The sequence below is a fragment of the Clarias gariepinus genome, chromosome 13 (assembly GCF_024256425.1).
Source record: "Clarias gariepinus isolate MV-2021 ecotype Netherlands chromosome 13, CGAR_prim_01v2, whole genome shotgun sequence".
NCBI classification, from domain to species: Eukaryota; Metazoa; Chordata; class Actinopteri; order Siluriformes; family Clariidae; genus Clarias; species Clarias gariepinus.
In genome coordinates, this window is record NC_071112.1 from 21101499 (window position 1) to 21128100 (window position 26602).

The 26602-nt window shown below is 40.0% G+C and overlaps 3 protein-coding genes across 6 annotated transcripts in view; 1 reads left to right on the forward strand and 2 right to left on the reverse strand.

The window, feature by feature from the left end:
* Nucleotides 1-1331: 1331 nt before the first annotated feature.
* On the reverse strand, nt 1332-4287 carry iah1 (isoamyl acetate hydrolyzing esterase 1 (putative)). 3 transcript variants are annotated; one of them, XM_053509495.1, is made up of 6 exons: nt 4159-4287; nt 4032-4084; nt 2477-2628; nt 2209-2370; nt 2001-2122; nt 1332-1909 (listed from the first exon to the last, which is right to left on the reverse strand). In XM_053509495.1, exons 1-6 carry the CDS (start codon nt 4219-4221, stop codon nt 1736-1738), a joined length of 726 nt encoding a protein of 241 aa, XP_053365470.1. In that variant the 5' UTR covers nt 4222-4287; the 3' UTR covers nt 1332-1735. The 3 variants fall into 3 exon arrangements, with proteins under 3 accessions (XP_053365470.1, XP_053365471.1, XP_053365469.1); XM_053509496.1 differs by lacking the exon at nt 4032-4084 and having other exon boundaries at nt 4159-4285; XM_053509494.1 differs by lacking the exons at nt 4032-4084; nt 4159-4287 and adding an exon at nt 3694-3785.
* Nucleotides 4288-7744: 3457 nt separating this feature from the next.
* On the forward strand, nt 7745-12500 carry itgb1bp1 (integrin beta 1 binding protein 1). Its single transcript, XM_053509497.1, has 7 exons — nt 7745-7867; nt 9232-9389; nt 9478-9556; nt 9647-9777; nt 9972-10064; nt 10378-10527; nt 11833-12500. Exons 2-7 carry the CDS (start codon nt 9318-9320, stop codon nt 11902-11904), a joined length of 597 nt encoding a protein of 198 aa, XP_053365472.1. The 5' UTR covers nt 7745-7867; nt 9232-9317; the 3' UTR covers nt 11905-12500.
* A 3215-nt stretch (nt 12501-15715) lies between these two features.
* asap2a (ArfGAP with SH3 domain, ankyrin repeat and PH domain 2a) overlaps nt 15716-26602 on the reverse strand; it is an 86876-nt gene continuing 75989 nt past the window's right edge. Inside the window, exons 19-28 of one of the 2 annotated variants that reach the window (XM_053509490.1) lie at nt 26333-26448; nt 25437-25504; nt 25241-25348; nt 24594-24822; nt 22234-22371; nt 21991-22117; nt 20129-20187; nt 19888-19967; nt 19647-19763; nt 15716-17554 (exon numbers count right to left, since the gene is read on the reverse strand). In XM_053509490.1, coding sequence (XP_053365465.1) covers nt 17480-17554; nt 19647-19763; nt 19888-19967; nt 20129-20187; nt 21991-22117; nt 22234-22371; nt 24594-24822; nt 25241-25348; nt 25437-25504; nt 26333-26448 — 1117 coding nt within the window. In that variant the 3' untranslated portion in view covers nt 15716-17479. Of the gene's footprint in view, nt 17555-19646; nt 19767-19887; nt 19968-20128; nt 20188-21990; nt 22118-22233; nt 22372-24593; nt 24823-25240; nt 25349-25436; nt 25505-26332; nt 26449-26602 lie in introns of both variants that reach the window. The other variant, XM_053509489.1, reaches the window with a different exon arrangement.

Below are 26602 nucleotides of genomic sequence, written 5' to 3' on the forward strand. Positions count from 1 at the left end.
TTAATTACTAATGCTAATCCCAAACCCTTACGCGGTTCTGCACACTCGTTTTCTCCTGGGTAGATGATTAGTACCCGGTGAGTGTTTTGGATCTGATTGAAACACTGCAATAATTGCTTTTTCATCAGTAATGAAGAGACTGCAATCGGGCTAATCGGAACGTCGATACAAATCAATGGCGACTTATTGGTGTACAGATTACCGCTGCTGTACAGATTAAGCACTTGTCTGCTTGTGGTAATGACAGCACAGTTGATTTAATATTACAAGAGAAAAAAAAACTGACCCTGTAAAAGTCACAGACTTTGTAAAGAGTTCAGTAAGTTAAAACGTCCCATAAGTTTTCATACACAGGAAATGAACACTTTGTCTTTTTTTCACAATTGTTTTACATGTTTGTTTTTTCAGGCAGCATTGTGGCTTGGTGGTTAGCACCGCTGTCTCAGAGGGACCCTCCAGGTGCTCAATTTGCCTCTGACAGTCTAAAGATGTGCGATGCATGCTGATCGGCGTTTCTGGAGTGTGTGTGCTAGTGCTCTGTGATAAGTACACTTACTTCTTGTGCCCTGTGTGACCCTTACAACAGCAGTTTACACCAATCAGTCATACCAAATATATAAAAACAACATAACATTAAACCCACCTAGGTTTTGGGTTCCCCAAGATGGGTCTGGCCCCTTAAAACGTGGCTCCACAGAGCCTCTGGCGTGTGAAGTGGTGTCTGGAACCAGGAAGATGGCAGCAATTTTTGAGCGCTGTGGGTTGTGAGGTGGGGTCTCATTAGGTTTGCGATCTGGGGAGTTTGGAGGCCAGGGCATTTTTGCCTTTGGGTTATTTGCCTGCTGGGCACGGCCGGCTGTGGTGCACTGGATGTTCTGTCGCCTTTCTCTCTTGACCACCATTTACTTTTTTCAGCAATTGGTGCTGCATTGGCTTTTCTGTGGGATCAGACAGGATGGGCTGGCCTTTGGTCTACATTGGTGAGCCTCAGGCGCCTGTCACCAAAGCACTGGTGTTTATTTAGTGAACAATTTTTAAATGTTAGGTTCACCTGGCGGGAGTGTTGACATTATAGCTGATTGGTGTAGAAAACTGATGGTTAAATAGCTATGTTTTTTTTTTGTTTTTTTTCAAATAGCCTTTAAAAATGGCTTTGATCAAAGCTTGGAAGTTTGTAAGGTTCTGGCAAAGTTCAACAGAAAACATTGGCACATCACACACGCAAGTGCGTGTTGGATCATTCACAGCGATTTCTGAGATAACCAGATGTGATCCCAGCTTTTTCTTTGTACAGTAGTGTAGAAGTAAAACATAGAGCACAGAGAGTAACCTGGGTGTTCATTTTCTCCATGTATAGAGACTTTTAAGATATAATGTATATTTACATAATATTGGAATTACACTTAGTTATTACAGTACATGCTTCTTACTTCCACATTTTAAGCTGTTAGAATTACAAAATCATTCATTGTCTAGTATTGTCCAGGAGGATGTAAAAAAAAAAAAACTGCTAGAACCTGCTATCTTGTAATTTCAACATGATGTGAACACAATGTTATCTCAGTCCGCCTTCATCCGCATTGCCCCAGAGCTCCAGTCAGTGATAAAGCACCTGGTTTTCTTTTCTCTCATCCCTGCCTTAAACCCCAAATCCTCATTTTAAATCGACCAGAAAAAAAAAACCCCGTAAGAAACAGTTGCGGTTAATCTTATATGTCCGGTGTGTTTGCTGACTCTATTCACACAGCAGGCTGTTTTCAGGGTTCTTACAGTCTACATCAGCCCAGTAAGGCAGGATGAAGGGTAAATCAGAAACTTTGCTCTCCAAAAGTCTCCACACGTGCTCGGCTACGAACTGGTTTCCCTTCTCGGAGAGGTGCAAGCCGTCCGACAGATACGCTGAGAAGTCCTAAAAGAAAAAGGAAAGAATCTAAAATTTAAACAAATTAGTACGCATTATCTGAAAGGTTGGTTTGTTATGGTGCAAATACATAGTTCACCTCTCCATCTTTCTGCATGAGGGACCAGAGGTCAATCACGTCCACTCCGCACTGTCGTGCTGTCTGGACACACACCTGAGCGTACTGACCGGTCACCGAGTTCAGACGATTCAGAGAGCATCCTTGAGAATGTGAATATGGGAAAAAATTTATATGGTTCATCTTAAAATATAAACAAACAAAAACATTTCTATAAATGATGAATAACCTTTCAGTTGGCACTCTTTTTCCCAGAGCGCCTCTTGAATAGGTGGAGGAGTGATAAATATGATCTTGTCGTTGGGCACGCCAGCTGAGGCCAGATATTTAGATATGTCCTTCAGATTCTTTGAGTATTCATCACAGGAAACATGCTGCTGTGGGTTCTTATCTAGGAGAAAGTGGAAAATTTGTATTCATATGATAGACACATTTTTCTGAGAAAAGCCTCTTCATCTTCTACATGAGAGAAATGAATATGGCTAAACTTGTCTTGCCTTCCAGAGAAGAGTCGTTGGCACCGAAAAACACCATCACTGCTGCGATAGGAGGATGAGAAGCACCGTGATTTGGGACGATCCGTGGAAGAACCAGTTTAGCCCATCGAGTGTTGTATCCAGACAATCCTCTGTTCACCACATCACACTTTCTGTTAAAAGTTATAATAGATACAATAGATACAATATTAGCAGAGCTACTGGACACACAGAAGCAAGGCTCCTCAAAATATACTTGGTGACATGAGTATTTGCTCCATTATCAAAAAAAAAAAAATTATTCATCAAACAAATTTTAATATTACAAAAAGATAACCTAAGTAAATATAAAATGCAGTTTTTACATAATAATTTTATTAATGGAAAAAAGCTGTCCAAACCTACCTGGCCCTACAGTATGTGAAAAATTAATCCCCCCTTTGCTAAATCATGAATGAACAGTGAAATTGAAAACTGAGTTCAATTTCACTTGCTACACAGGCCTGATTATTGCTAGACCGGTTGAATCAAGAAATCACTTAAATAGAACCTGTTTGACAAAATGCTAAAAGATTTCAAAAAGCAACATGGTCCAAAGAAACACAAGAACAGATGGGAAACAGTAATTGACATGTATTTGGAAAGGGCTACCCTTTTTAAGGCTTTGGGACTCCAGCGAGCCACAATGAGAGCCACTATCCACAAATGGAGAAAACTTGGAACAATGGTGAACCTTCACAGGAGCGCCCTAATAAAATAACTCCCATGGCAATGACAACTCATGCAGGAACTTGTAAAATAACCCAGAAAAACATCTAAAGAACTACAGGCCTCACTTGTCTCAGTGGTACTGATTTAACAATAAAAAAGAGACTGGGCAAAAAAGCCATCCATGGGAGAGTTCCAAGGCGAAACCCACTGTGACCAAAAGAACACAAAGACTCGATTTATATTTGGCAAAAAAAGTCTTGATCATCACTTAGACTTTTGGGCAAATATTCTGTAGACTGATGAGACAAAAGTTTAGCATTTTGGAATGTGTGCGTCCCGTTACATCTGGTGTAAAACTACCAGCATTTCATAAAAAGAACATCAAACAACAATCAAACATAGTGCCATAGTGTCTTTTGGCACACTGACTTATGAGGGTCGGCGCTCCCTGTGCCTTGTGTGTCATGTCTTTTGGTTACTATCGTGTTACAAAACTACAGTAATCTCAAAACGTTTTTTGATACCACCTCGTGGATTCGGCAACTTGTGCATGATGATCATCAGAGAACAATCTGCAACATTGCTGCCATTTTCTATGTGTCATACTTATGTGGTTTATCTTTCCCAGTCTGAGAAACAATAACACAATAATGACATGTGTAATGATTTTCCATACAGCAATAAACATACACAGTGCAGAAGTTTTATACAGTAGATAGATAGATAGATAGATATCAGTCTGTTTATATATATATATATATATATATATATATATATATATATATATAAATCACCTTGTGTAAATATCCCTAGGCAGTGTACTTATAAAGGGGACATTAATGCTAAAAAACGCTTACTCACGCACCTCGCGAGCTTGTGTGCTAACTCAGAGCCCCACCCCTTCACTTGGAAAGCAAACTGAAAGACATGAAATGTCTCTTAATAAAGGATATACAGACACCTGATAGTGTGTGACTTTGCTTCTGACCTACCTGAGTGATCGAGTCTCCGAACAGAACTACCTGCGGCCACGTAATAAGCTTTATTTCCGACATTGTGTTAAGTGAAAGTATCCTACACTACTTAGGTTCAAACAGTCTTCTTCCCTGTTTCAGTCCGCCGGCGGCTCCACGCAGGAGTTCCTCACCAGCTCCCCCAAGCGGAGCTCGAGAGAAATGCGGAAGAATAACAACATTTCAGCAATGTTGCTCTTTTCCTTACATGCTGTCCTGTTTTAAAATCCACCCATGGAAATCTAATATAATGATAGCATTAAAAACACAAAACAACAACAAAAAAAAAAAAATAAAGGAATAAATAAATAAATAAATAAATAGGACACCAAGTCTGGGTGTAAATATATAAAGAATTTACTTTACTTAGGAATCATCGTTTTTAACAAATAAACTATTATGTAAGCTGTAGAAGCACTGTCGCCTTGCACTTGTCCAGGTTCGATTCCGGCCTCGGGTCTGTGTGTGGAGTTTGCATGTGAGTGTGAGTACTGTCAGTGTGTTCCCTGCTAAGGATTGGCACCCCACACAGGGTGTACCCTGCCTCATGCCCCAAGTTTACTGGTATATAGACGATATATAACACCTGTGTATCCACTGTTATGGAATATCTCTAATTAAATCAGGTGTTTATAATCCTCTCATTATCTATACTGTTTATCGTATCATGGGTTGGGGAGGGAGCTGGAGCCATGGACCTTATAACACATGGCAGCGTTCTTCAGATGGTTTAAATAAAAACAACCCCAGTAGGAAACTGGAATATGTGAAGGAAAACCATTAAGCATTGGGAGAACAAGAAAACTCACACACAAATCCCATCACTGGAGGTTTGAGGCGACAGTGTTAACCACCAAGAGAGAGAGAGAGAATAATACATGCAGAATGTATTTCATCACATGTAACTGATGTCAAATGCCAGCCAGTATACCAGTGGCCAAAAATAAGTGAAATGCAATGTTTTAGTGACATTCTCAAATTGTTAAAATAATGACAATCATGATAATAAGAATTATTTATTATTTTATGTAATTAAATTGCTGTACAAGACTCAATATTTAGTATGATGGCCTTATTCTTTTTAACCTGCTGGATCCAGCTGTGCATAGAGTCAAGTTTCAAGGTTCTTGTCATATGGACAGTAAATAAAGTAATGCTGTGCTAATAAATGTATAGGTGGGTTATATATATAAACAAAAGAATAGATAAATTAGAAACGTGTATGCAGAGTAGAGTACAAATGTCTCATATATGTCTCAAAGTCAGCAATAAGTGTGCAATGATTATGCAGAGTAGCAGAATGCTGTGCAAAAATATTATGCAACATCGGCTGTGTGTACCATAGTCCACAATGAGTGTGCAAATTCTGCAATATGTGTGAAAAGTCCACAATGTGTGCCAGAAAGTCCGCAGTGAGTGTTCAAAATCAGTGTCAACAGTCAAATAGTAGACCATGATTGTAAGATCCTGTCAGCTGTTTGGGAGTCTGATGGCAGTGGGAAAGAAAAGGTTCTTTAGCCTAGAAGTCCTGCATTTCACACTTCTGTACGTCTGACCTGAGAGAAGAGGTGTGAAAAGTCTGTGCTCAAGTTGGGTGGGGTCCTTGATGATGGAGGCAGTTCTCCTGCAGACTCTGGACTAGTAAATGCTCAGCAGGAACAGCAGTGGACATATCTGACCTCTCTCTGCAGGCATTTGCGGTCCATAAAAGTACTACTGCCATACCACACACTGATGCAGTTGGTCAAGATGTTCTCAATAGTGCAGCTGTAGAAATGGGCGAGGACCTCTTAACCAGTTTTGTAGTGTTGAGTGTCTCAGTAAGGTAATCACTGATGTACACGCCTAGATATTTCAAGCTCCCTCATAAACAATGGTCGATGAGGTCCTTTCCCCTTCCACATGTTCACTATAATATCTTTTGTCTTGTCCGTGTTGAGGGAGAAGTAGTTATTTTCACACCATGTCACCAGACTGGCCACCTTCATCCTATCGGCATAGAGACATCTGCAGTGCTCTGATGTCACTCGCTCAATCCATGCCTGGTGGATTGCTTCCTGAAGATCATATACAGAAATTTGTCATAGAAGTTCACAATTCACTTGAGATTTCCCTAGTTCTAGTCATTTTTGTACAGAGGTGGACACCCTGGCTTTAGAAAATCAGTCATGCCACATATTTGGTCCATTCATTACCTTATAAAGTTAATCATACTGAGTGCAACTTCCTAGTAAGGTAGACTAGAAAATCTTGTCTGGAAGATCCTTTTTAGTTACTAGACCTTTTAAAATTTTTATTTAATACCTCTGCCACAGGTGTGAAGCCCTACGCTATCTGACACAAAGACACACATACCATTGTCTAAAGAACTGTACGATATGGCATATAAGTATAGGCTTTGTTGCTAAAAAAATCCTGACTGTAGTCAGCTTCTTGTTATGTGGAAAGGAACCGCTACAGTACTAAAGGGTAACCCGGTGAAGTTAGCTGCTGTTACCTTGATGTAAGTTGTCTTGGATGATTGCACATCGGCACACTATGAATATTATGAATATACGCACATCTACAAATTCATAGTGTATTCAAGTGTAGCTAAGTTTTCTCTATTTTATATCTTAATATTTCTGATTCTATTTTCAATAGCTATGTTTTTCTATAGCTAAATCTTTATATTTTCTATTTGTTATTTTATTCTGTAATTACTTTTTTATATTAACCTTTTTTATTTTAAGGTCACGGGCGGTCGTATAAGCATTTCACTGCATGTCATACTGTGTATGTGACGAATAAAATTTTAATTTGAAATTTGACCTGACAGTATTACAATTTAGTTCAATTTTATCTTTCTACCACTTTAAAAAATGCACATACTGTAGTTACATAGCAGCTTTACAGAGATATATATTCTACCAGTCAGAAGTTTGGAGACAGCTTCTAATTCCGTGTTTGTTCCTCAATGCTGAAGGCATCCAAAATATGTGCTAATCTCCTTTGATATTGAGATGTATCTGCTACTTATGCTCTGTAAAGCCTTTATAACTGTAAAGCCTTCATAACAACAATAACTGGTTTCGGTCCTGCTTTCCTGGGAAGGTCTTCATGAGAGGCGGGTTCATCATGGTGCTCGATGTGTTCTGCAAATGACAAGAGCAGTCACTGCCATATAGTGTCTCCGTCTGTGTGTGTGTGTGTGTGTGTGTGTGTGTGTGAAATGGTGATATTGGTCTAATACAATTCATAATACACCCTCCAATTTGAAAGTTGAAGTAATTAGAAAAAATAAGTAAGCATGGCTAACCCAATTAAAAGAGTTATTGCTTCCTTTTGATCTAGCTACATGTTTTATATATTATTTTATTGACATGCATGGTAATTCTTCTCATTGGTAAGTTGCACGGAAGTTTGAAGCGTTGAGGGTTTTATGTCTACATGTTTGACCACAAACCATCACGCCCTTGTTTATGTAACCAAGCTGAAGAGAGGGAGAGAGAAACTGAGAGAGAGAGAGAGAGAGAGTGAGTGAGTGAGTGGTGCTGCGGTCCCTTTAAGAGCAGCTGGGTGGAGCCGCAGAGGAAGTGAAGTGTCAACGCTGGGCTCACCATAACAGTACGAGCCGGAGCCGCGGTGCTTTGATGGTCCTCAGGGTCGGTCCGCTTCTCTACCGGCCCACTACAAGTCCAGAACAGAGGTGAGACCCGGGCCGCCGGAATTACATCCGCTCCCGGTCCGTACGAGTGCTGGAAAGGAAAAAGTTAGCGAGAATAGTGAAAGTAGGTATTTGGGTGTAGGTGGGGCGAGGGGGTTCTCCTAGCAACGCGCTTCCGTTACTTTCACGGTGACCTCATTAATGAGAAATGCACAATGGGAGATTTTTAAACGCTGGCTCGCGCTATTAATCACGCGAGGGCTCTCGAGCACGCGCCGAGAACGAAAGCCGGTTAGAGGCGGACAAGTGGCTCGAAGTTTGCCAGACGCTCGTGAGGGTGTGGGCGCGCGAGCTCTGACACGAGTGTTGAGGTTGTTGGTTTTTTTTCCGTCTCGCGCAAATATTCCACATGGTATTCCATATGATGGTTGAACTGCATCTTCTCTATTATTTCATGCTGTCAGAAGGAAGTTGCTCACATCTTTGCAAGAGTATCCGACAAAATGAACTTGCTCGGTCACGTTGTCTCCTTTTTTAGTTTTGTTCAGTAACCTTAGGAACTCTGTGTGCTCTTTAACATGAGGTGCTTGATTAAGTTTATTGTGCTGTATGGTGCACCACCCCCACAACATTTCCTTTGCAGATATTGCAAGTAGCCTTTAAACTTGGTGGGCGCAGCGAGCACGAACTACCTCCATACAGCTTTAGTCTTTGGCTCTCTTCATGCTGTTGTGAGTCAGGTCTACCAGTGTAGCATAGGATGCAATCATAGAAGTGAAGTGAATAGATCAGCATTAAGGTTCAGTGCTGTTACCCCATACCCCATCTAGATATTTAGGCAGTACCGGGTCCAATGTCCAATATTAATATTGTGTAATATTGTAAAAAGATTCTCCCTGTGAACATTATTAGTCTACCTTGTATGTGTAGAGTAGAGGAGATTTATACAGGGTGTCCCATAAAGTCTCCATACATCAAAGAAATCAACACCAGATGTGTTAACATGAGTTCACTGTGAGTGGGAGAGACGACTGGCGCTCACGTAGAGGATGTTTTGTACATACACATACATTTTGCCTTAAGAAAAGAAAAAAGTTTTTGTTAATTGTCATTCTTTATTTTGTTTATCGGATACGTTTACAACATATTCCCAACTTTTAAGAATAGATCCAGTTGTTCTGTGGTGAGTAAAGCAATACACTGATAACTTTTACTGCATGATTTCTTGGCCAGTAAAATAGCTAATAAAATTCCTGAACGGCACCGACGAAGTAAAAGTAGGTTAAGGTCAGCTGAGTGTTTCTACTAGAGCAGAAAAAAGCAGCACTCTCCTCTCCACTGTTTATGTACAAAGACAGACTGATTAATGATCTGCCCACCTCACTGCTCTTTGCTCCTTCCCTAAGTGCCGACTGCATTGCATTTAGAGGACCTGTGCGAGGAGCCCTGGAGCGCTGGCGTCATGGTGAAGAATGTGGTGTCGTGGTGAAGAATGTTTCGCAAGGTCAAGAAGCGCCACAGCAGTAGCAGTTCCCAAAGCAGTGAGATCAGCACCAAGAGCAAGGTGAGCTGTTTCTGCAGCCTGACACCTCTCAGCTGAACTGTACATTTCGTGACTTCGTGACGTTAACGCCTGCTCTCTCCTTACCTAGTCTGTAGACTCCAGCCTGGGAGGCCTGTCCAGGTCCAGCACAGTCGCCAGCCTTGATACAGACTCCACCAAGAGCTCAGGTTAGCCATCATGCATTTATATAGCAATGCAGGATTCATGTATATATGTAATCCATAATAAATAACAAAATTTAAATTTTGAATGTATAGGTAACAGTGCATCTGAGACATGCACCGAGTTCAGAGTTAAATATTTGGGAGCTGTGGAGAAGCTGGACTTTGAGATGAGCAAAACCCTCCAGGAGCCGTTAGACCTGATCAGCTATATTGATACAGCTCAGGTAATGACCACATATAGGATTTGCTAAAGGCATAGCATTATTGGAATAATGATTTAGACAAAACTAGAAACTTATAATTTTTTTGTTTTTAGAAGAAGAGTGCATTTTTATTATGGTAAGTTGTCCATTGTTTCACTATCATCTCATTTACTTGCTCTGTTTAATTCTTGGAAACCTCTGTATTGTCTCTAAAGCAAGATGGAAAGCTGCCGTTTGTGCCTGGAGAAGAGGAGATGATCCTAGGTGTGTCCAAGTATGGAGTCAAAGTGGCATCTTTGGACCAGTGTGTAAGTCTCTTCATGACACTTTGCGTTAAGCAATGCCATGATAAAGGGAAGTGTGCACTCAGTGTTTTTATTTACATTAACATTAGATTAAATATATATATACAGTCCACACACACTGTTCTTGTATTTGAATGTATCTTTATACTCATGTATTTTATGTTACAGTAAATGGCCCAAATATCTCTATATTCTAATACAGTAACAATGCATAGTGTCCGATTTTCACATAATTTAGGAATGATCTTGTTGAACATAACATATACCCTTCCACTTTTCTCTAAAAGACTCATGTTTCTTTTCACCTTTCCACTAGGATGTGTTGCATCGGCACCCTCTCTACCTGATAGTGCGCATGCTGTGCTATGATGACGGTCTTGGAGCTGGGAGGAACCTGCTGGCTCTCAGCACCACCGACGCCAAGCAGCAGGAGTGCAGCATCTGGATCTACCAGTGCAGTAATGCGGTAAGCTGATGCACCACACCACTAAATAACCTGCCTACTTAATATTCAACTGTTTATATCTTTATAACTCTTACTATGTCTGCAATGAGTGTGGTTTAACTTCTATTTAAGCACATTTACAGTCTCAGAATGTCCTGGTCATATTCAGTAGGGGTACAACAAATAATTAACTGAAATTTATGGCCAAGTTAGTTGCCAAGGAATCAATTGTTTAGTTTTTTTTCACTTTGAGTCACATTTCACACTTCACCTGGCAAAAATCATTGTAAACTGCAATTACCTGGCGTGGAAGCACATCAGTGATACTGAACAAGAGGCACACTGGGTCTCTGCATGATCTTGTGTCTGTGTGCTAGTTAACTAGCTAGCCAGTATGAGATACAAATACAATTCTTGCAAACATCTACAATTTGATTCTGTCAAACTGAGTTTGTGGCAGCACAGATCTTAAATATTTTAAATTAAACAAGTCTCTTTAAAAAAAAAAAAAAGATTTAATCTGTTTTCTTGATATTTAATTTTAAGAGCCGTTATTGACATCTGCCATCATTACACTTTGTTAGAGTTATATTTTTACTGTTGATACTTTGCTTCTTCTTGGTTTTAGATTTTGACAGGTAAAAATCATTTTGGAAATTTTATGTCTTTTGTATCAGAAGGAATGTTTATTATTATCAGTATTAGCCTCAAACTAAATGTAAGAACTGATGGCTAAATAAAGCTTATCAATAACTTCTTTTCAATAAATCATTAATTTTAATAATCACAATAGTTTTTAGTTACAGCCCTTTTATCTAGCATCCATGCCTGCACCAATATGTCTTTAAATTTAATTTATTCTATCATACAGATTAACATCATCTTGTTATACAGTAGCTTAAACTGATCTTTACTTTTATATATACAATTTTATTTTATATTATATCCTATTTAAAGGAAAAAAGAATGGAAGCACCAGTTTAGGTGTAAAAGTGGGCTTCTGGTTGTGAAGAGTTAGTCCTTATGTTTTGATATACACATTATGAAATATGTTAGACTAATATTTCTTAAAAAAAAAAACATCCCCAAGAAACATTTTGTTTTCGCTATTGCCATTGATCCATAAGCAAACAAGGAAATGCTGTAAATTTCAGGAGCACGATGTTTTTGTGAAGAATCCTGTTTTGTTTAAAAGTTATATTTTTTCTTTTATTGCTATAAATTTCAAAGCACACATCAATCGTGATAAAATGTAAATGCTTATGGATCCTGGGATTATGTTCTAAACCTCCAGTGCTGTCTAACACTTTATTCTGTCCACTGCAGGAACAAGCTCAAGCTATCTGTAAAGTGCTCTCAGCTTCCTTTGACTGTGTTCTGGCTTCAGACAAATCCTGAATCTCGTCTCTCCTCTGAAGCCCAGGCCTATAACGGAGGATCATAGTGGCATAAAGGCATGATCCCTGGATATTGTTTACAGTGTCTTTTCCCCATTTCTGCGCCTTCTCTCGTAACAGTTAAGTTGTAGGATTTAAATAATGATTAGTATATAAGAGAGCCTCAGCAAGGAGCAGTGTTTACATCAGTCACGTACGGAATCTCTTCTGCTTCTGATATTACAATCTCCAGCATCCAAAGTCCAGGCAAGTTTTCAGCCTCATTTAATTATCTTGAATGTAAATGCACACTGAGCTCAGCGTACGGTTTCTGCTGTGGTCCAGGAACTCAGCAGCTCATGGGATTAAAATCATCAGTGGTACAATAATTACAATGAGTACGAAGGAGCACAAGGAGTTATTCATCCAACATGCTGTAAATTCTAGCTAACTGTAGCTCTGTGGGTGGAAGGTTGGGGAGGTCTGATGTTCAGTGCTGTTTGTAACAGACCACCCTCTTTCCTGTCCTCACACAAATCCTGGTCCTTATGGGACTGGATGAGTTCATATGGTACTATAAGGTCAAAATGGTACAATAAACTTTTTCACTGATTTGAATTTGTTTCGTTTTTGATAAAAGCTTGGTATGGCCAGTTTCACCAATACTGTAGATGTGATTCATATCATAGAAGTCTTAAAGATATTAAAGTATTATGTAAAAAGCAACAGAATTAAAAGGAGTTATACAAATGACATTTATGGCATTTGCTTTTATCTTGAGTAACTTACATCTATCTCCTTATACGTCTGAGCTGGGCCTGAGAGTGGTGCTTTGGTGGTCTGAACCCATGACCTTCCAATTGGAAGTCCAACGTTATATTTTACGGGGACGTTGCCATATGGTAACACTGTAAAACATGATGATATGCCTAATGAATTTTTTATTACACTTGTTAAGATGACTCAGCTGGTCCTCCAGCTGCTGGAGTAATTGTGGCTCTCATTAAACCACTACCACTTGTTCTTGGCCTGCTGCAAAAATACATACATTTTCGTGCAAAATTCGCACTTTATTCTGGTGAAAAATATTATTTATAATTAGGCTGATTCTTCCTCCACAGTCAACATTTTAAACATAAAATGAAAAAAAATGTGGTGTGAGTGTAACTACTAGATGAATTTACTCTTTCTCCATGAGGCTTCAAGAAGCTGAAGAAGAAATACATTTCCTCTAAACACTATTGTTTTAAATCATTTTCTTCATTTTTTAATTCTGCACTAATTAACTTAAATATAAATACATGCACTCCATGTTCAACGTTTATGTTTTAGAGTTGCATGGTTTTGAAAAGTTTTTTTATGTATTTGGGTGGCACTGGTAAACACTGGCCTCGCACCTTCAGGGTGGAGGATTCAATTCCTATGTGTGTGCAATTGATTGGCACCCTGTCCAGGGTTTACCCCCGTTTGTGCCTGAAGTCTCCTATGTTAGGCTCCTGGCCCCCTGCGAAGCATCGGTGCACAGCTATTTTAATATCTCTCCAGAGATGTTCAATCGGATTCAAGTCTGGGCTCTGGCTGGGCCACTCAAGGACATTCACAGAGTTGTCCTGAAGCCACTCCTTTGATATCTTGGCTGTCTGCTTAGGGACGTTGTCCTGCTGAAAGATGAACCGTTGCCCCAGTCTCAGGTCAAGAGCGCTCTGAAGCAGGTTTTTATCCAGGATGTCTCTGTAGATTGCTGCAGTCATCTTTCCCTTTATCCTGACTAGTCTCTCAGTTCCTGCCGCTAAAAACATCCCCACAGCATGATGCTGCCACCACCATGCTTTACTGTAGGGATGGTCTTGGCCTGGTGATGAGCGGTGCCTGGTTTCCCCCAAACGTGACGCCTGAAATTCACACCAAAGAGTTCAATCTTTCTCATTAGACCAGAGAATTTTGTTTGTCTGAGAGTCCTTCAGGTGCCTTTTGGCAAACTTCAGACAGGCTGCCATGTGCCCTTTACTAAGGAGTGACTTCCGTCTGGCCACTCTACCATATAGGCCTGATTGGTGGATTGCTGCAGAGATGGTTGTTCTTCTGGAAGGTTCTCCTCTCTCCATTGAGGACCTCTGAAGCTCTGACAGAGTAACCTCCGGGTTCTTGGTCTTGGTCACCTCCCTGACACCTCCCCCGATCGCTAAATTTGGATGGCCGGCCAGCTCCAGGAAAAGTCCTGGTGGTTTTGAACCTCTTCCACTTGCGGATGATGGAGGCCACTGTGCTCATTGGGACCTTCAAAGCAGCAGCAATTTTTCTGTAACCTTCCCCAGATTTGTGCCTCGAGAGGTCTACAGACAATTCTGACAATTCAGACAATTCAATCCTGTCTCGGTGGTCTACAGACAATTCCTTTGACTTCATGCTTGGTTTGTGCTCTGACATGAACTGCCAACTGTGGGACCTTATATAGACAGGTGTGTGCCTTTCCGAATCATGTCCAATCAACTGAATTTACCACAGGTAGACTCCAATTAATCTGCAGAAACATCTTAAAAATGATCAGGGAAAACAATCAAATTTGCGCTTCATGGAAAAGGCTGTGAATACTTATGTACATTTTAATAAATTTGCAAAAATCTCAAGTATAATTTTTTCATGTTGTCATTATGGGGTGTTGTGTGTAGAATTCTGAGGGAAAAAATGAATTCAATCCATTTTAGAATAAGACTGTGACAAAACAAAATGTGGAAAGAGTGATGTGCTGTGAATACTTTCCGGATGCACTGTATATAAATTATAGATATGATCCTTAATAAACTGTAAATTAAAAAACAAAGAAGAAAAGAGGCCTTATGAAGATTTCAGAAAATATTGTGAAAGAATATATGATTTTATCCACTGAATCCACACTTCTGTGAGGTTGTGTGTGAGATTGTAATTACATGGTCTTTTCAGGACGCACAAAGATTTGACATACATTTTGTAATGACACTAAAATGATTTACAGCTACTGTACATCTTACATATATAAATGTAGGTGAGCAGTGAATATCAATAGTTCTTGAGTGCAATAGTATTGCTTGGTAGTTAGCTGACATTATGACCATCACGAATTTTAGACTTACTGACAGGTTAGCTTTTTATAATTTAAAGCCCTGGAATCGTCTCCGCTTTCCTTCCGGCTGTGACTTTAATTCTCTCCGCCATCAATTGAAGATGAACAGGTGTCCTGCCAGCCAAGAGGTGATCATTTGATCCTCACGAAAGACACCCGACACGTACAAACATGCTTAACGTCTGTTGCGGAGCTCAGCTTTAACAGGCAAACCGCTCATATCTGACTCTGACTGAGCCTGACAATGAGAATTTGTCAATGCTGCTTCAGTGGAAACTACAACACTTTATTTTGTTTTCAACAAAATTTTAAAAGGCTAAACCATGTGGGTGCAAAGAGGTTTTAAAAAAATTAGCCTCCACACCAGGACTACAACAGATCTGGAAATAGAAATGGATTTGCATTAATTAGAAACAATGTCATCTAAATTAACTTGGTATTTTCCTTATGTATACTGTAACTTTTAGGTCTAAAAGTAATCTGGTGTCTCATGTTGTACTCCACTAGGTGGTGATCTTGTTGTACTGTTAAGACATTGGCTTTCATGGTACATCTCTGATTGTTTGTTTATGGACAAACCAAAAAGTAGATCCTATTAAAATATACTGCGAAAAAATAAAATAAAAAATACATGAACACTTGACTTGAACGTGTATTTATATGAGGTGTGTTAAAGTCAACCAGGGAACTAAGAGTTCCCTTAAATGTTCTGAGCAGTATACTTTCCTCTTCCCCACCCTAATTTTATCCACCATTTTCACTTCAAGCATCAGATTCAGAAGAAAAAAAACTCTTAACCTCGAGTTTGATTTAACTTCCAGTTTTCCCATTTATTTATACAATATTAGAATCAACAGGATGACAGGAAACAAGAGTGAAGTGTTTCTCTTCGTTGTCTTTCGAAATGCCTGGATGTCCATACACCCGGCTAGGAACTGAAACACCACCTCGTTGCTCCATCGCTTCAGTTTTAGGTTTACAATTAAATATACACATATAAACTCTTCAGTTATTTACAGCGCCGCATAAGACGGGTCCTATTCGTTTCCAGTGAATTAAAAGGCAGAGGAAGATTCTGGAAGTTAATTACAAGTCTCTTCTCGTTGCTAAAGTTACAGGTCACTGTGTTTCAAGCTCAACAGGGACTAAGTCGATTTTAATTAAACGTCATAGAACATTCTATAGGGTTGCTCTGCAACCAAATGAAAACTTCATCACGTAAAATGTATTGCTGTACAGTATTACATATTAGTGCGGCCTCCGCTTTCGGGAAACAGAACGCTGGGGAGATCGGAGACGCACGGTTACTGAGGAATGGTTTTGGTTTTTTTCCCTGTTAAAGGGTACATTAGGAGGAGGGTTGGTTCTACACATCGCTAAAATCTGGGCGGACATTAATTACCCAGCTCTAAAAATGTATTAAAATCTCAACGAGAACTAGAGGGCATAAACATGAGCATTGGTCATATTAACATAAAGCTAGTATGAACTCATTCATTATGAGACTATTACTAGATAAGTGATTTAAACAATGCAGTAACTTGTGAAAACATTGGAAAAGCAGCAGGAAGAAAAAAAACAAGATGATGGCCGTTCGGGGATATAGCAAAAGGCTCATGCCCTCGGAAAAAATTCCCTTCGTTTTACTTCCAGATCTTTGCATGTCATCATCATCTTCAGCTCTGCTCTTATTCCTAAGCATCAGTATCCGCTTCTTTCTTTCAGACCCAATATCATACTATACCACAAACGTACATTATATTACTCTGGTGCTTCTCTTATTCCAAAATGCATGCTGTAAATCTCTTTTCTCACAGATATGTAGTGTAGTGCAGGGCAAGGCAGGAGCGCTCCCAGGTTTAAGCAGCGGAGGATCTATTTATAAGTTCTGATGTGGGCCAGTGAGTGTGGAAACGAGGACAGTGGAAGTAACAGATCCCAAGGGGAAGCAACAGCAAACGTCCTTTTTTTCTGCTCCGGTGCAGTGCTTTAAAAGTGAACCACCTCTAATTCTCCTTCCGTCTGGCAAGAGATGTGATGTGATGCGTTTTCACTCATGTTCTCAGATAAACATGGCAGCTCACGAAGAAACCAGTCCTCCCAAACTACAAGCTAAACAAGAAGGAGCCGAACGGTTCAGTGTTGAGAGCCATAAAGCTTTTGTTACATAAAAGTGCATCTACTGTGTCAAAGCAACTGACTACTTGAATCCTTCTTTTTGTTTTTTCCTGGTCAACAAACAAAGTGAGACGTAGCAATAAAGTCTTCAAACATACAGGAGCGACTAGGTGCTAAGACATTCAGGGAGTAATCTCCGTTGGGTGAGTTGAGCAGCGCTCTCTGGTGCAAGCAGATATGTCTGGAGTCAGGACAGGCACAAGCTTCAGGATGAAGGTGAAGCAGATGATAATTATTAGTAAAGCCCAAGTATGTGGAGGTGGGGACATGCTAGGGGGAGATCAGATCAGCCTGGGTCGGCATCGGAAACCTTTGACCGTCAATCTGCCATTAAGTGTACGAACGTAACTGGGAAGGCACCTCTTCTCATTGGCTCTCCTTCTATATGGCCCAGCTGGAAGAGAAAAAAAAAACAACAACAAGAAAATCAGTCATTATCTATAACTTCCTGCAGTTATCTATTCAGCCAGTCATGTAAAAAAATAGCAGGTCCAAGAGCTTCAGTTAACACCCACAAAGAAACTAAACAAAACATGTGATCTCAGTGCCTTCTTTTTTTGAGAGAGAGTTCTTTTGTGATTTGTCCTTAAATATTTATTTGAATGATGCAAACATTGTAAACAAGGCTGTGAACATGTCTAGACATTCAGTGGAACTCCTGATCCTTGAAAATCGACAGATAATTTGCCGCTAACTTGTGGAAGAGACGCATCTGTCTGAGGAAACTGTACACACAATCGTACACGAATGCCGCTTGCACATTACAGGAACTCGGCCTTGGAGTTATCGGCAAGACACAACCTCCGGTTCGGAAAAATTAAGCAAACACAGAAGTGCCGAAGCATGCAGTTCCTTGAAAGTCCACTAGGGGGGCAACTCCAAAAGAAAGTCAATCCTCATAAACTCTAATGTTAAAATGCCATTTTACAGCAGAAATAAACACTTTCACAGCTTGGTACCAAAAAACCTGTTCTGGTCTAACAGTAGTTAAAGTTTATAATAAGTTAAAAATCATATTATATACATTTATCCATAATTAGAAGTGTGGCCAATTTGAGAGACCACTTGCTTCACAGGTGTAAAATCGCCAACAGTCAGATAGACACCAGTGCTACAGCACTTTAGCTAGCCAGCCAACTGGATTCTTGCAGTTTAACTAACCACAAAAAATATCGATTAGCATTATGCATTAGCATAAAAATTAACATTAGCCATCATAACATTTTAGCTAAGGCAAAGGTAGGTAACTGAAGATAGATAGGTAGATAGGTTTCAAACAACAGCCAGGCTCTATTGGTTCCTCCCATTTGCAGATTTATGGACTCACTTCAAAATCTGGTCCTACACTTCAAAATCGTTACCTATGGGTAACATCACGGATTCTTTTCATACAGTCTACAGTTGCATTATCCCCTGTACAGTATTGACCTCGCCACAAATAATTTCCATTAAGGAGCTCCAGGGAGGCCAGGGTTTCAGAATTGAAGCAGGCAGTTTGAGCATGGCTCTGACCTAAAGAGAAATCTTTCCACCTTGATGGTATCCAAGCACTAGTGAAACATTGGGATAAGTGCATTAGTGTAGCAGGGGTTTATATAGAGTAATGAGGGTAGTTTTTACTCTCATAACTGTGTCTAAAGTCCTGGTTTGACGTGAACACCCCTTGTACTTTAGAAATTTAGAAAATTTGGTCCAAACGACTTCAGAAAAGATTCAGACCAGCAAAACAAAAACTATGAAAATTATTATTTGGTTGAATATATGCTCATACTGACATTCTTTTCTCTATGCCAGGTTTACAACAGCTATTTAATGCAGGCTACGATTTTTAGTATAACCATTTTTTTTGGCAGGAATCATTTAATTTATAGAATGCGATTTTAGCCAAATTCAGACTTCTCGTCAGACCTTTTAAAGACCTTGTTAAAGTGACTATTATACAGAACTTTCCCCAAGTGTAATGCTCCAACACAGAACATGGCTTATCCAAAGACAGTGTAGTCAAAAGCTCTGTGGCATTTCCACTGGAAACAAATGACCTCTTGTTCAGTTCCTGTACCAAACATGTGTGCAGCCTGACTGCTGATAAACAAAAACAGAAATGCAGCGTGGTAATATATTCCCCGAGCACATCTGTATACAACTGAAATGTTGTAAATAGATCAATGATGATGATGATGATGATGATGGCGTGTTGTTGAGGCTCTGTGGAATTCTGAAGATTAAACGCAGCCAGTTGAACAAAGATATGAAGAAAGGCGGAGAGCAGCTGGCCTGCATTCCCACAACCAGAAGGAACGAGAATGAGGTCATAGCATGTGTCCCGGCCGCCACGGCAACTGGAAGTTGATAAAGTCTCTATCTCTCCCCATTCTCTCGCACTCGCTGTTCCAAATCCTGACCTCCTTCATCCCTCCTACTTACTTATAAAGGCCAGCTCTTCCTCACACACATATTGCCGCGCACACACACACACACAGACTCACCCACCACTCCTGGTCCTCTTCGCCATCTACCACGATCACCTCGCCCTCTGTGAACGTCAGCTCATCAGGGTTATCAGCCACGCAGTTATAGATGGCCTTCACCCTTTTCGGCCTCTGCTTCTGATACGCACGCACAATGTGTTGAAATAAACACAAACGTAATCTCTTCTGCATTGCACACAATGTTTACAGTTTAATCATATCAGCCTCAGGCATTTCCTCCTGATACGATGGAACTTACAGGGTATGTTTTCCTGGGTATGTGGCCAGGACCCTGAGACGGACCACTCGTGCTCTGAGGGCATCCAGGAACTTCCTTTGCTGTTCATCAAAAAAAAAAAAAAACAGGAAATGACATCACAGTGAAAAACAAAGCACATCAAAACCTGAAGCAGCTCGATTCGAGAGTACAACACCCTTGATTCAAACTCTACACAGCCAATTTCACAGCCAACAGATCAAGCCGGTTCTTTGACACCTACCTGGTCTCTCCGTGGTGTCCAAGCGTGCTGGCGGCCCCTTGCTGTAGCTTTTATCCGAGCTGCAAAGAAAACATTTGTAAATATTCCCCTTATTTTATTATACCACCTCAAAAACAAACATATATAAATAAAAAATTATTTAAAATATATATATATACTGTATATTTTGGAGTCAGAAATAATAGATAATGATAGTGATACATAACCGAATCGACCCCCAATCTTTAATACTCAACACACTGAGTGGCTTACTTTTCTGCCTCTCTGTATCTACTTGCATAGAAAAAGACCTTGAACAAGAATTAATGACCTGAACAAAGCCGCAGCACAATCCCTGTAGGCCTTTTTCACTATTTTTATATTATATATGTGCAAAGTGACCATTGTGCTCACTAATGACATCATTGCTGTGGGCTACAAAGACATTTCCAGTAAGATCCTGGTGGCATTATATAACTGTGATACTTGTTCAGCTTTATTTTATCACTAAGAGCTGACGAGAATACTTTACTGTTGATAAAATAAAATGTTTGCAAATGGTTTACAGCCAGTCATTGCATGTGTATAGTGCACGTGTTTAGTCATAGACTGGATCCAAATCCTGATTGGGCATTCTGATATATACATTAAAAAAATAAAAATAAAAAACTTTTAATGAGATATTTTGACTTAAAGCTACCGGAGACTTTTAAGAAACTTGAGGCAGCAGACATTACTAATCTTGATTGTTGTGTAAAGTAAAATAAATGAAACCAGACAGCTAATGTACACTGTCTGACCGAATAAAGTTGCACACTAAGATTTAATTCAACCACCTTTAATGTGGTGCCCAGATCATGGGTAAAAAATGATTCCTCATGTTCCCAGAACCACTCTTGAACTATTTGAGTCCTGGAATAAGGTACACATGCGATTCCCTGGTCATTTGGGTGACTTCATTTTATTGCACATACAGTAGGGTTGCTGAGCCTTGAGCCTTTTTTTTCCGTTGCTCCAAAGTCCAATCTTTATGCAGCCCCAAACGAATCAAAGCCTTTATTCTGGACACACAACTGTTTAGTCCCAATCCTGTGTGTGTGTGTGTGTATGTGTGTACAGAAATGCTTTTGCTTTCACTATTAAACATGGCTTTAACTATTGGTTTTAACTGTTGTGTTTAACTTTTTCCATGCAACTTTAAGTGTTTAAGTGATCTCCAGTCATGATTCAGACCACAAAGTGAAAAGTTCAGCTCCATCCTCCCAGGTTTTGATAATTCTTATTCAGTCATTTAAAATCTCCTTAGTGGTTTTCTTTGCTCGATGTTGCCCAATAATTTAACCCTTCTTGCAATAGCCAGAAGATAAAAAACATACCAAATCTTTTTCTTTTTTAAAGTAATGCAATGTTCATTTTTTTATACATCACACCCCAAAATTCAGGATCCTTGTGCATTTTCTCTGTATGAAACTGGTTATTTTTCTTTGTATTCCAGATCCGACATGGCTGATGAGCCAATATACCCAGACCTACTGTATAGTTACACCAATCCATTTTATGTTTCCTTTGGGGTCATGAGAAGTTAATAGTCTATCAACTCAGAATCAGTAACATGACTGCACTACAGAAGGAAATCATCTCTGCAATCATTCTACACAAACGCCATGAAGTCAGATGCTGTTAATATAAGCATTTGCTGTACATTTTCCTCTTAAATACATGTTCGTACTCCACCAGACTTTCTAGCCAATAAAACGTTATTTGGTAAATTCATGAGATTCTATTAAAGTTTTACACAACTGTGTACAAAAAAACATTATGAGAACGTCTCCAGGGTGTGTGTACGTGTGTGTGTGTGTGTGTGGTTGTATTACAATTCTGACCTTGTAGCGGGAGCTCTGTTCATGCTCTGGCCCTGAGGCACTTGCCCAGGTTTGGTCTGCATACTCATGGCCTCCATCGCACTGGCTGCTTTAGAGACAGGAGGCGGGGGAGCGGCCGGCGCTATGACTGCAGAAAGCACAGAATTAGTGGACCGAAATGCATCATTTAGCACTAACTAGTGGACAAAAAGCAACATCTGCTGCGAAAACAGATATCTTCACATGCAGTAACCTCAGACTCACAGGAGGATGAAGTGACTCGCATGGGCGGAACAGGAGGATGCATGTTAGGGGGATCCGAGGAGGATCTCTGCCTGCCAGAGAGATCTATGGAGCCAGGCTTCCATGCTGGAGAACCTTGGAGACCTCCAGTCAGCTGCCCTATTGAGATTAGAAAGGAGAACAAGAGAAACATTGAACCTTCAGATTGAGACAGAAAGTTTGCCAAGCTTCCCAAACCACAGAAGAGGCCGCTTGTTTTGTTTTTTTTTGTTTTGTTTTTTTTTTATCAGGAGGAAGACAAAGTTCCGGGACGGTTCTTTTTCGAGGCTGTGGCTCGGCTCCAGATCGTGATCACATTAGAGTCTGGGAGAGCGCAGCACAATGCTGCAGTGTGCCACAACTGAGTCATGTCAGGAGACTCTGTCCTGCACCCAAGAACAAGAGACGAACCTAAATAAAGTCTATGCTGGTTACTATATTAGACAATAATATACAGTATATAGTTTATGATGCTGCAACAATCCGGGTGGCTTTCAAGGACTGAAAACCACAAACCCAATGAGAGTTTTCAATATTCCATCAATAAAGTATGCTAATGAACGTAGATAAGCTCATGCACTAAGATAGAGGGAAAACCCTAATCCTAGATCAGCAGTCGAGATTAAATGAGAAATATTAATATACTAGCCTTGATAATGTAATACACTGCTAAAATGGATAAGGGGTACTTAGAGCTTGTGCTGAGTCATTTATATCTTCCTCTGCTAATATCCAGGCATAGCTTTTAACCTTTCAGCCACATTTTATTATAACCGTACATCAAGTAGAGTAGCTTAAATGATATACATATTTTATTTAATTGATGCAGACAGGCAAGTTGCTTCAATCTGATATAAAGTTTGGGATAAGAGCCAGTTCTGAGCTCTATCGCTGGACCATTATTAAAGCTGATTTGACTTTCTGATACACCGACTTGTGAACATGTGTTGACTGACCTACGTTTTGCATGCCTTAAACCAAAAACTTCGAGTCGAGTTTTCTCTTTGATTTGGACTAAAAGCTGTGAAAGACTCATAAGAGTGTGTGTCAGTATCAGTACTGGATCAGTACTCAGAGTTTGGACATCAGCTTCATCTCGGTACAAGATTAAAGCCTAAATAGCATTAAAGTTGCACGCTCTAAGATTTTATTCAATCAGCTTTAGCTTTGATTACAGCACACAGTGTGGTGTCCAGTTCATGTTCGAAAATGATTCCTCATGCTCCCAGTACTACTGTTTCACAATTTAAAGTCCTGGAATGTGCCTGTGTCATTGGGGAAGAATTCCACCATAGAAATTATGCCTGGTCATGCAGTTCTTCATTCAGGTCTTTAGCGGACTTTATTCTTTATTGCTATATAACGGTGCTGAGCCTAGACCTGACCAACAGAAGCAACCCCAGACCATGACACTGCCTACAGAGGCTTGTACAGTGGGCACTATGCATGATGGGTGCATCGCTTCATGTGCTTCACCTCTTACACTGACGCACACATCACTCTTGGATAGGCTTAATCTGGACTCATCATCACGTGACCTTTTTCCAAAAGTCCATTCTTTATTCAATTTAATTAAATTCTATTTTATTTATATAGCGCTTTTAACAATGGTCATTGTCTCAAAGCAGCTTCACAAAAATGAAAGAAATTCATTAAAATAATAATAATAATAATAAAAATAATTTAATAATAATAATAATAAATTGTGTATGTGTGAGAAAAATGTGTCTAGATAATAATGAGATGAATGAATGAAATGTCTCTGATGAGCAAGCCAAGGGTGACGGCGACGGTGGCAAGGAAAAACTCCCTGAGATGGCAATAGGAAGAAACCTTGAGAGGAACCAGACTCAACAGGGAACCCATCCTCATTTGGGTGATAACAGATAGAGATGATATAACATCATGTGTGTTATGCAGCTGAGAGTACAATATAACAGAAATTCTTTAAATTAACATGAAGTCCAGTTCAGCATAGGGATGAGTCAGTAGGTGCAGAGGGCAGATTGGGTCTGGATCACTGGATCATCTTTATGCTCTCTAGGAAATTCAAGTCTTTTCCTTTTCTGAGTCTCACTAACTTCTTATAGCCACCACACAGCTGTTAAGTCCCAAACCAGTGAGTTTTCATCATATTGTATTGTATGTTTATGTAAATGCCCTGACTTGAACATAGCTATGGTTTTTTTTTTTATTTATTTTTTATTATTATTTTTGCCATGCAACGTCACCAATCGTTTAAGTAATCTCCAGTCTTTGACTTTGTTTTGGTCGGGCAGTGTGTATAAGAAGCTAGACAAGTGTTTATTAAAATGCATATTTCAGAAGTAGAAGCTCAGTACCAATATTTCTGGGAGGCAGTGGAGGAGCTGAGGTGGAGAGGACCCCAGTGGAAGGGCTGGTGTTGACGATAGTACCATACGTCTCATTGTTGACCAGGTTTGGAACGTAACTGCGTGATGGTTGTTGTTGTTGTTTGTCCTTGGATAGATTGGAAGCACTGGGCTGCATGCCTGAACTACCAGGCGTGTAGCAACTGACCGGCCTCTCCTCTCGCCGCAGGGGACTGGACTGGAAATAAAAAAAAATATTTAAAAAAATCGTGCACATACAGTATATTAAATATGGGATGCACTGCATGTAAATTCCTCGATCTCGTATTCTTTATTTAACTACTATGATTCCAATCATTTGTCTGGTAAAGCTAGATCACAAAGTTGTGACGATAGCGAATCAATCTTACTGACATTTGAGCAAAACTAGGAAAGGTGGAGTTCCAATTGTTTTAACACAATGTCATCGCATTGAGTTTCTTTAAGTAAATGGTTCATGAAAAACAAACAAAAAACTCTGCCTCGAGTCAGTGAATATGCTGGAATTTGTATGTACTGAATCTGGGCTGGAGTAAGCACGTTAGATTTGTTTTCCACTAAAAGGAATTCAAGGCCGCAACATGTTACACTCCTGTCCTAGAGGAACGCAGGGGTACCTTCTCATCCAAATCTTCATCGCTCTCATCTAGGTCTTCGTGCTGTAGCCGCCACTCGTATTCAACGTGCACGTGTGCATTAAACTTGCCAGCGAGAGCCTGGGTTAGCTGCACACAAAACACACACACAGTGTTAACTCTGCACTGTTAGGACATTAAGTCATACGTGGTGTTAAACACAGCGAGCAAGACTCACCAGCTCCTCACACTGCAGATGTTTAAGTCTCTTGGCAATGTCCAGTGGGGTTTCACCTGCCTCGTTCGCTGCACACAGTATGTTCACAGTTACTGTTTACTGATTTTACTGTTTTACTGATCACTTACACCCTCACACGATCACACTCTCACACATGTTCTTTCACATTCTCGAACAATCACTCTCACATGCAATCGCTCACTTTCGCACTCACTCTTAGGATCACATTTTGTCACTCTCATACACTCGATCACGCTCACACACACACACTAATGCTCTGACACATGCTCACTCACACAATCATCTGCTCACACACACACTCACTCACACAATCACACTCTTAATCACACACTGTTGCTCCCCCAGATCAGAAAGAACAACTCAAACACTTATATCACTAATTCTAAACACCTAACAGTATTATTGGTCATTTAATTAAAGTAACTAGTAATAGTGAATAAAACGTGAGGTCTTTGTGCTTACTAACGTTAACATTTATGATGACCACTTTTAATGTCTTCTTAAAAAAACAAAGAGGACTAATTTGGTCACTAAAAAGAGAGCGTGCACACACATGCGCGCACACACACACACACACACACACATGCACGCACACACACACACAGGTTCTGGCTTAGCTCTTTTGTTTGAGCCGCTCACTAGAAGAGCACTAATTAACTCAATTCCCACAAACAACACTGGGGAAAATGCCAAACACGAATCCTGTGTCTTATCACCACATCCAGCTTTCAAAACAGCCCAGGCAGAAGAATGAAGCAAAATAAAACAAAATAACTTTAACCGAAACACTAGAACCTTTTTTATTTCTTACACAATTGAAGAAGCAAAAGTAGGTACAGTAGCACTAATTCCAGGTACAGGTCTTCATTTCTTACCGATATCTATGGAGGCTTTGCCTCTTAGGAGCAGTTTGAGACACTCGCTGTTGTCCGTGAGGCAGCAGTAGTGCAGCGCCGTGCTTCCCTTTGCCGTCTGCTTATCCAGATTCGCACTTGGGAGCAAACAACAAGCTTCAGTCACTCGCCTTACTGAACACAACCACTTACTATATCTTTAATATGAAAACTCTGAATAGGACAAAAAGACAGGAGGAGGCGGTGCATAGAGCATTTAATCTGCAAGGAAAAAAAATATCTATTGGTCCC

Bases quoted from the DNA above. Each gene is read 5' to 3' on its own strand.
- itgb1bp1 (XM_053509497.1), top strand. From the start codon at position 9,318: ATGTTTCGCAAGGTCAAGAAGCGCCACAGCAGTAGCAGTTCCCAAAGC. The intron at 9,778-9,971 runs GTAATGACCACA...TTGTCTCTAAAG, and splicing joins GCTATATTGATACAGCTCAG to CAAGATGGAAAGCTGCCGTT. The intron at 10,065-10,377 runs GTAAGTCTCTTC...CCTTTCCACTAG, and splicing joins TGGCATCTTTGGACCAGTGT to GATGTGTTGCATCGGCACCC.
- iah1 (XM_053509495.1), bottom strand. From the start codon at position 4,221: ATGTCGGAAATAAAGCTTATTACGTGGCCGCAGGTAGTTCTGTTCGGA. The intron at 4,085-4,158 runs GTAGGTCAGAAG...CATGTCTTTCAG, and splicing joins TCGGAGACTCGATCACTCAG to TTTGCTTTCCAAGTGAAGGG. The intron at 1,910-2,000 runs GTGAACTATGTA...TTTTTCTTTTAG, and splicing joins TCATGCAGAAAGATGGAGAG to GACTTCTCAGCGTATCTGTC.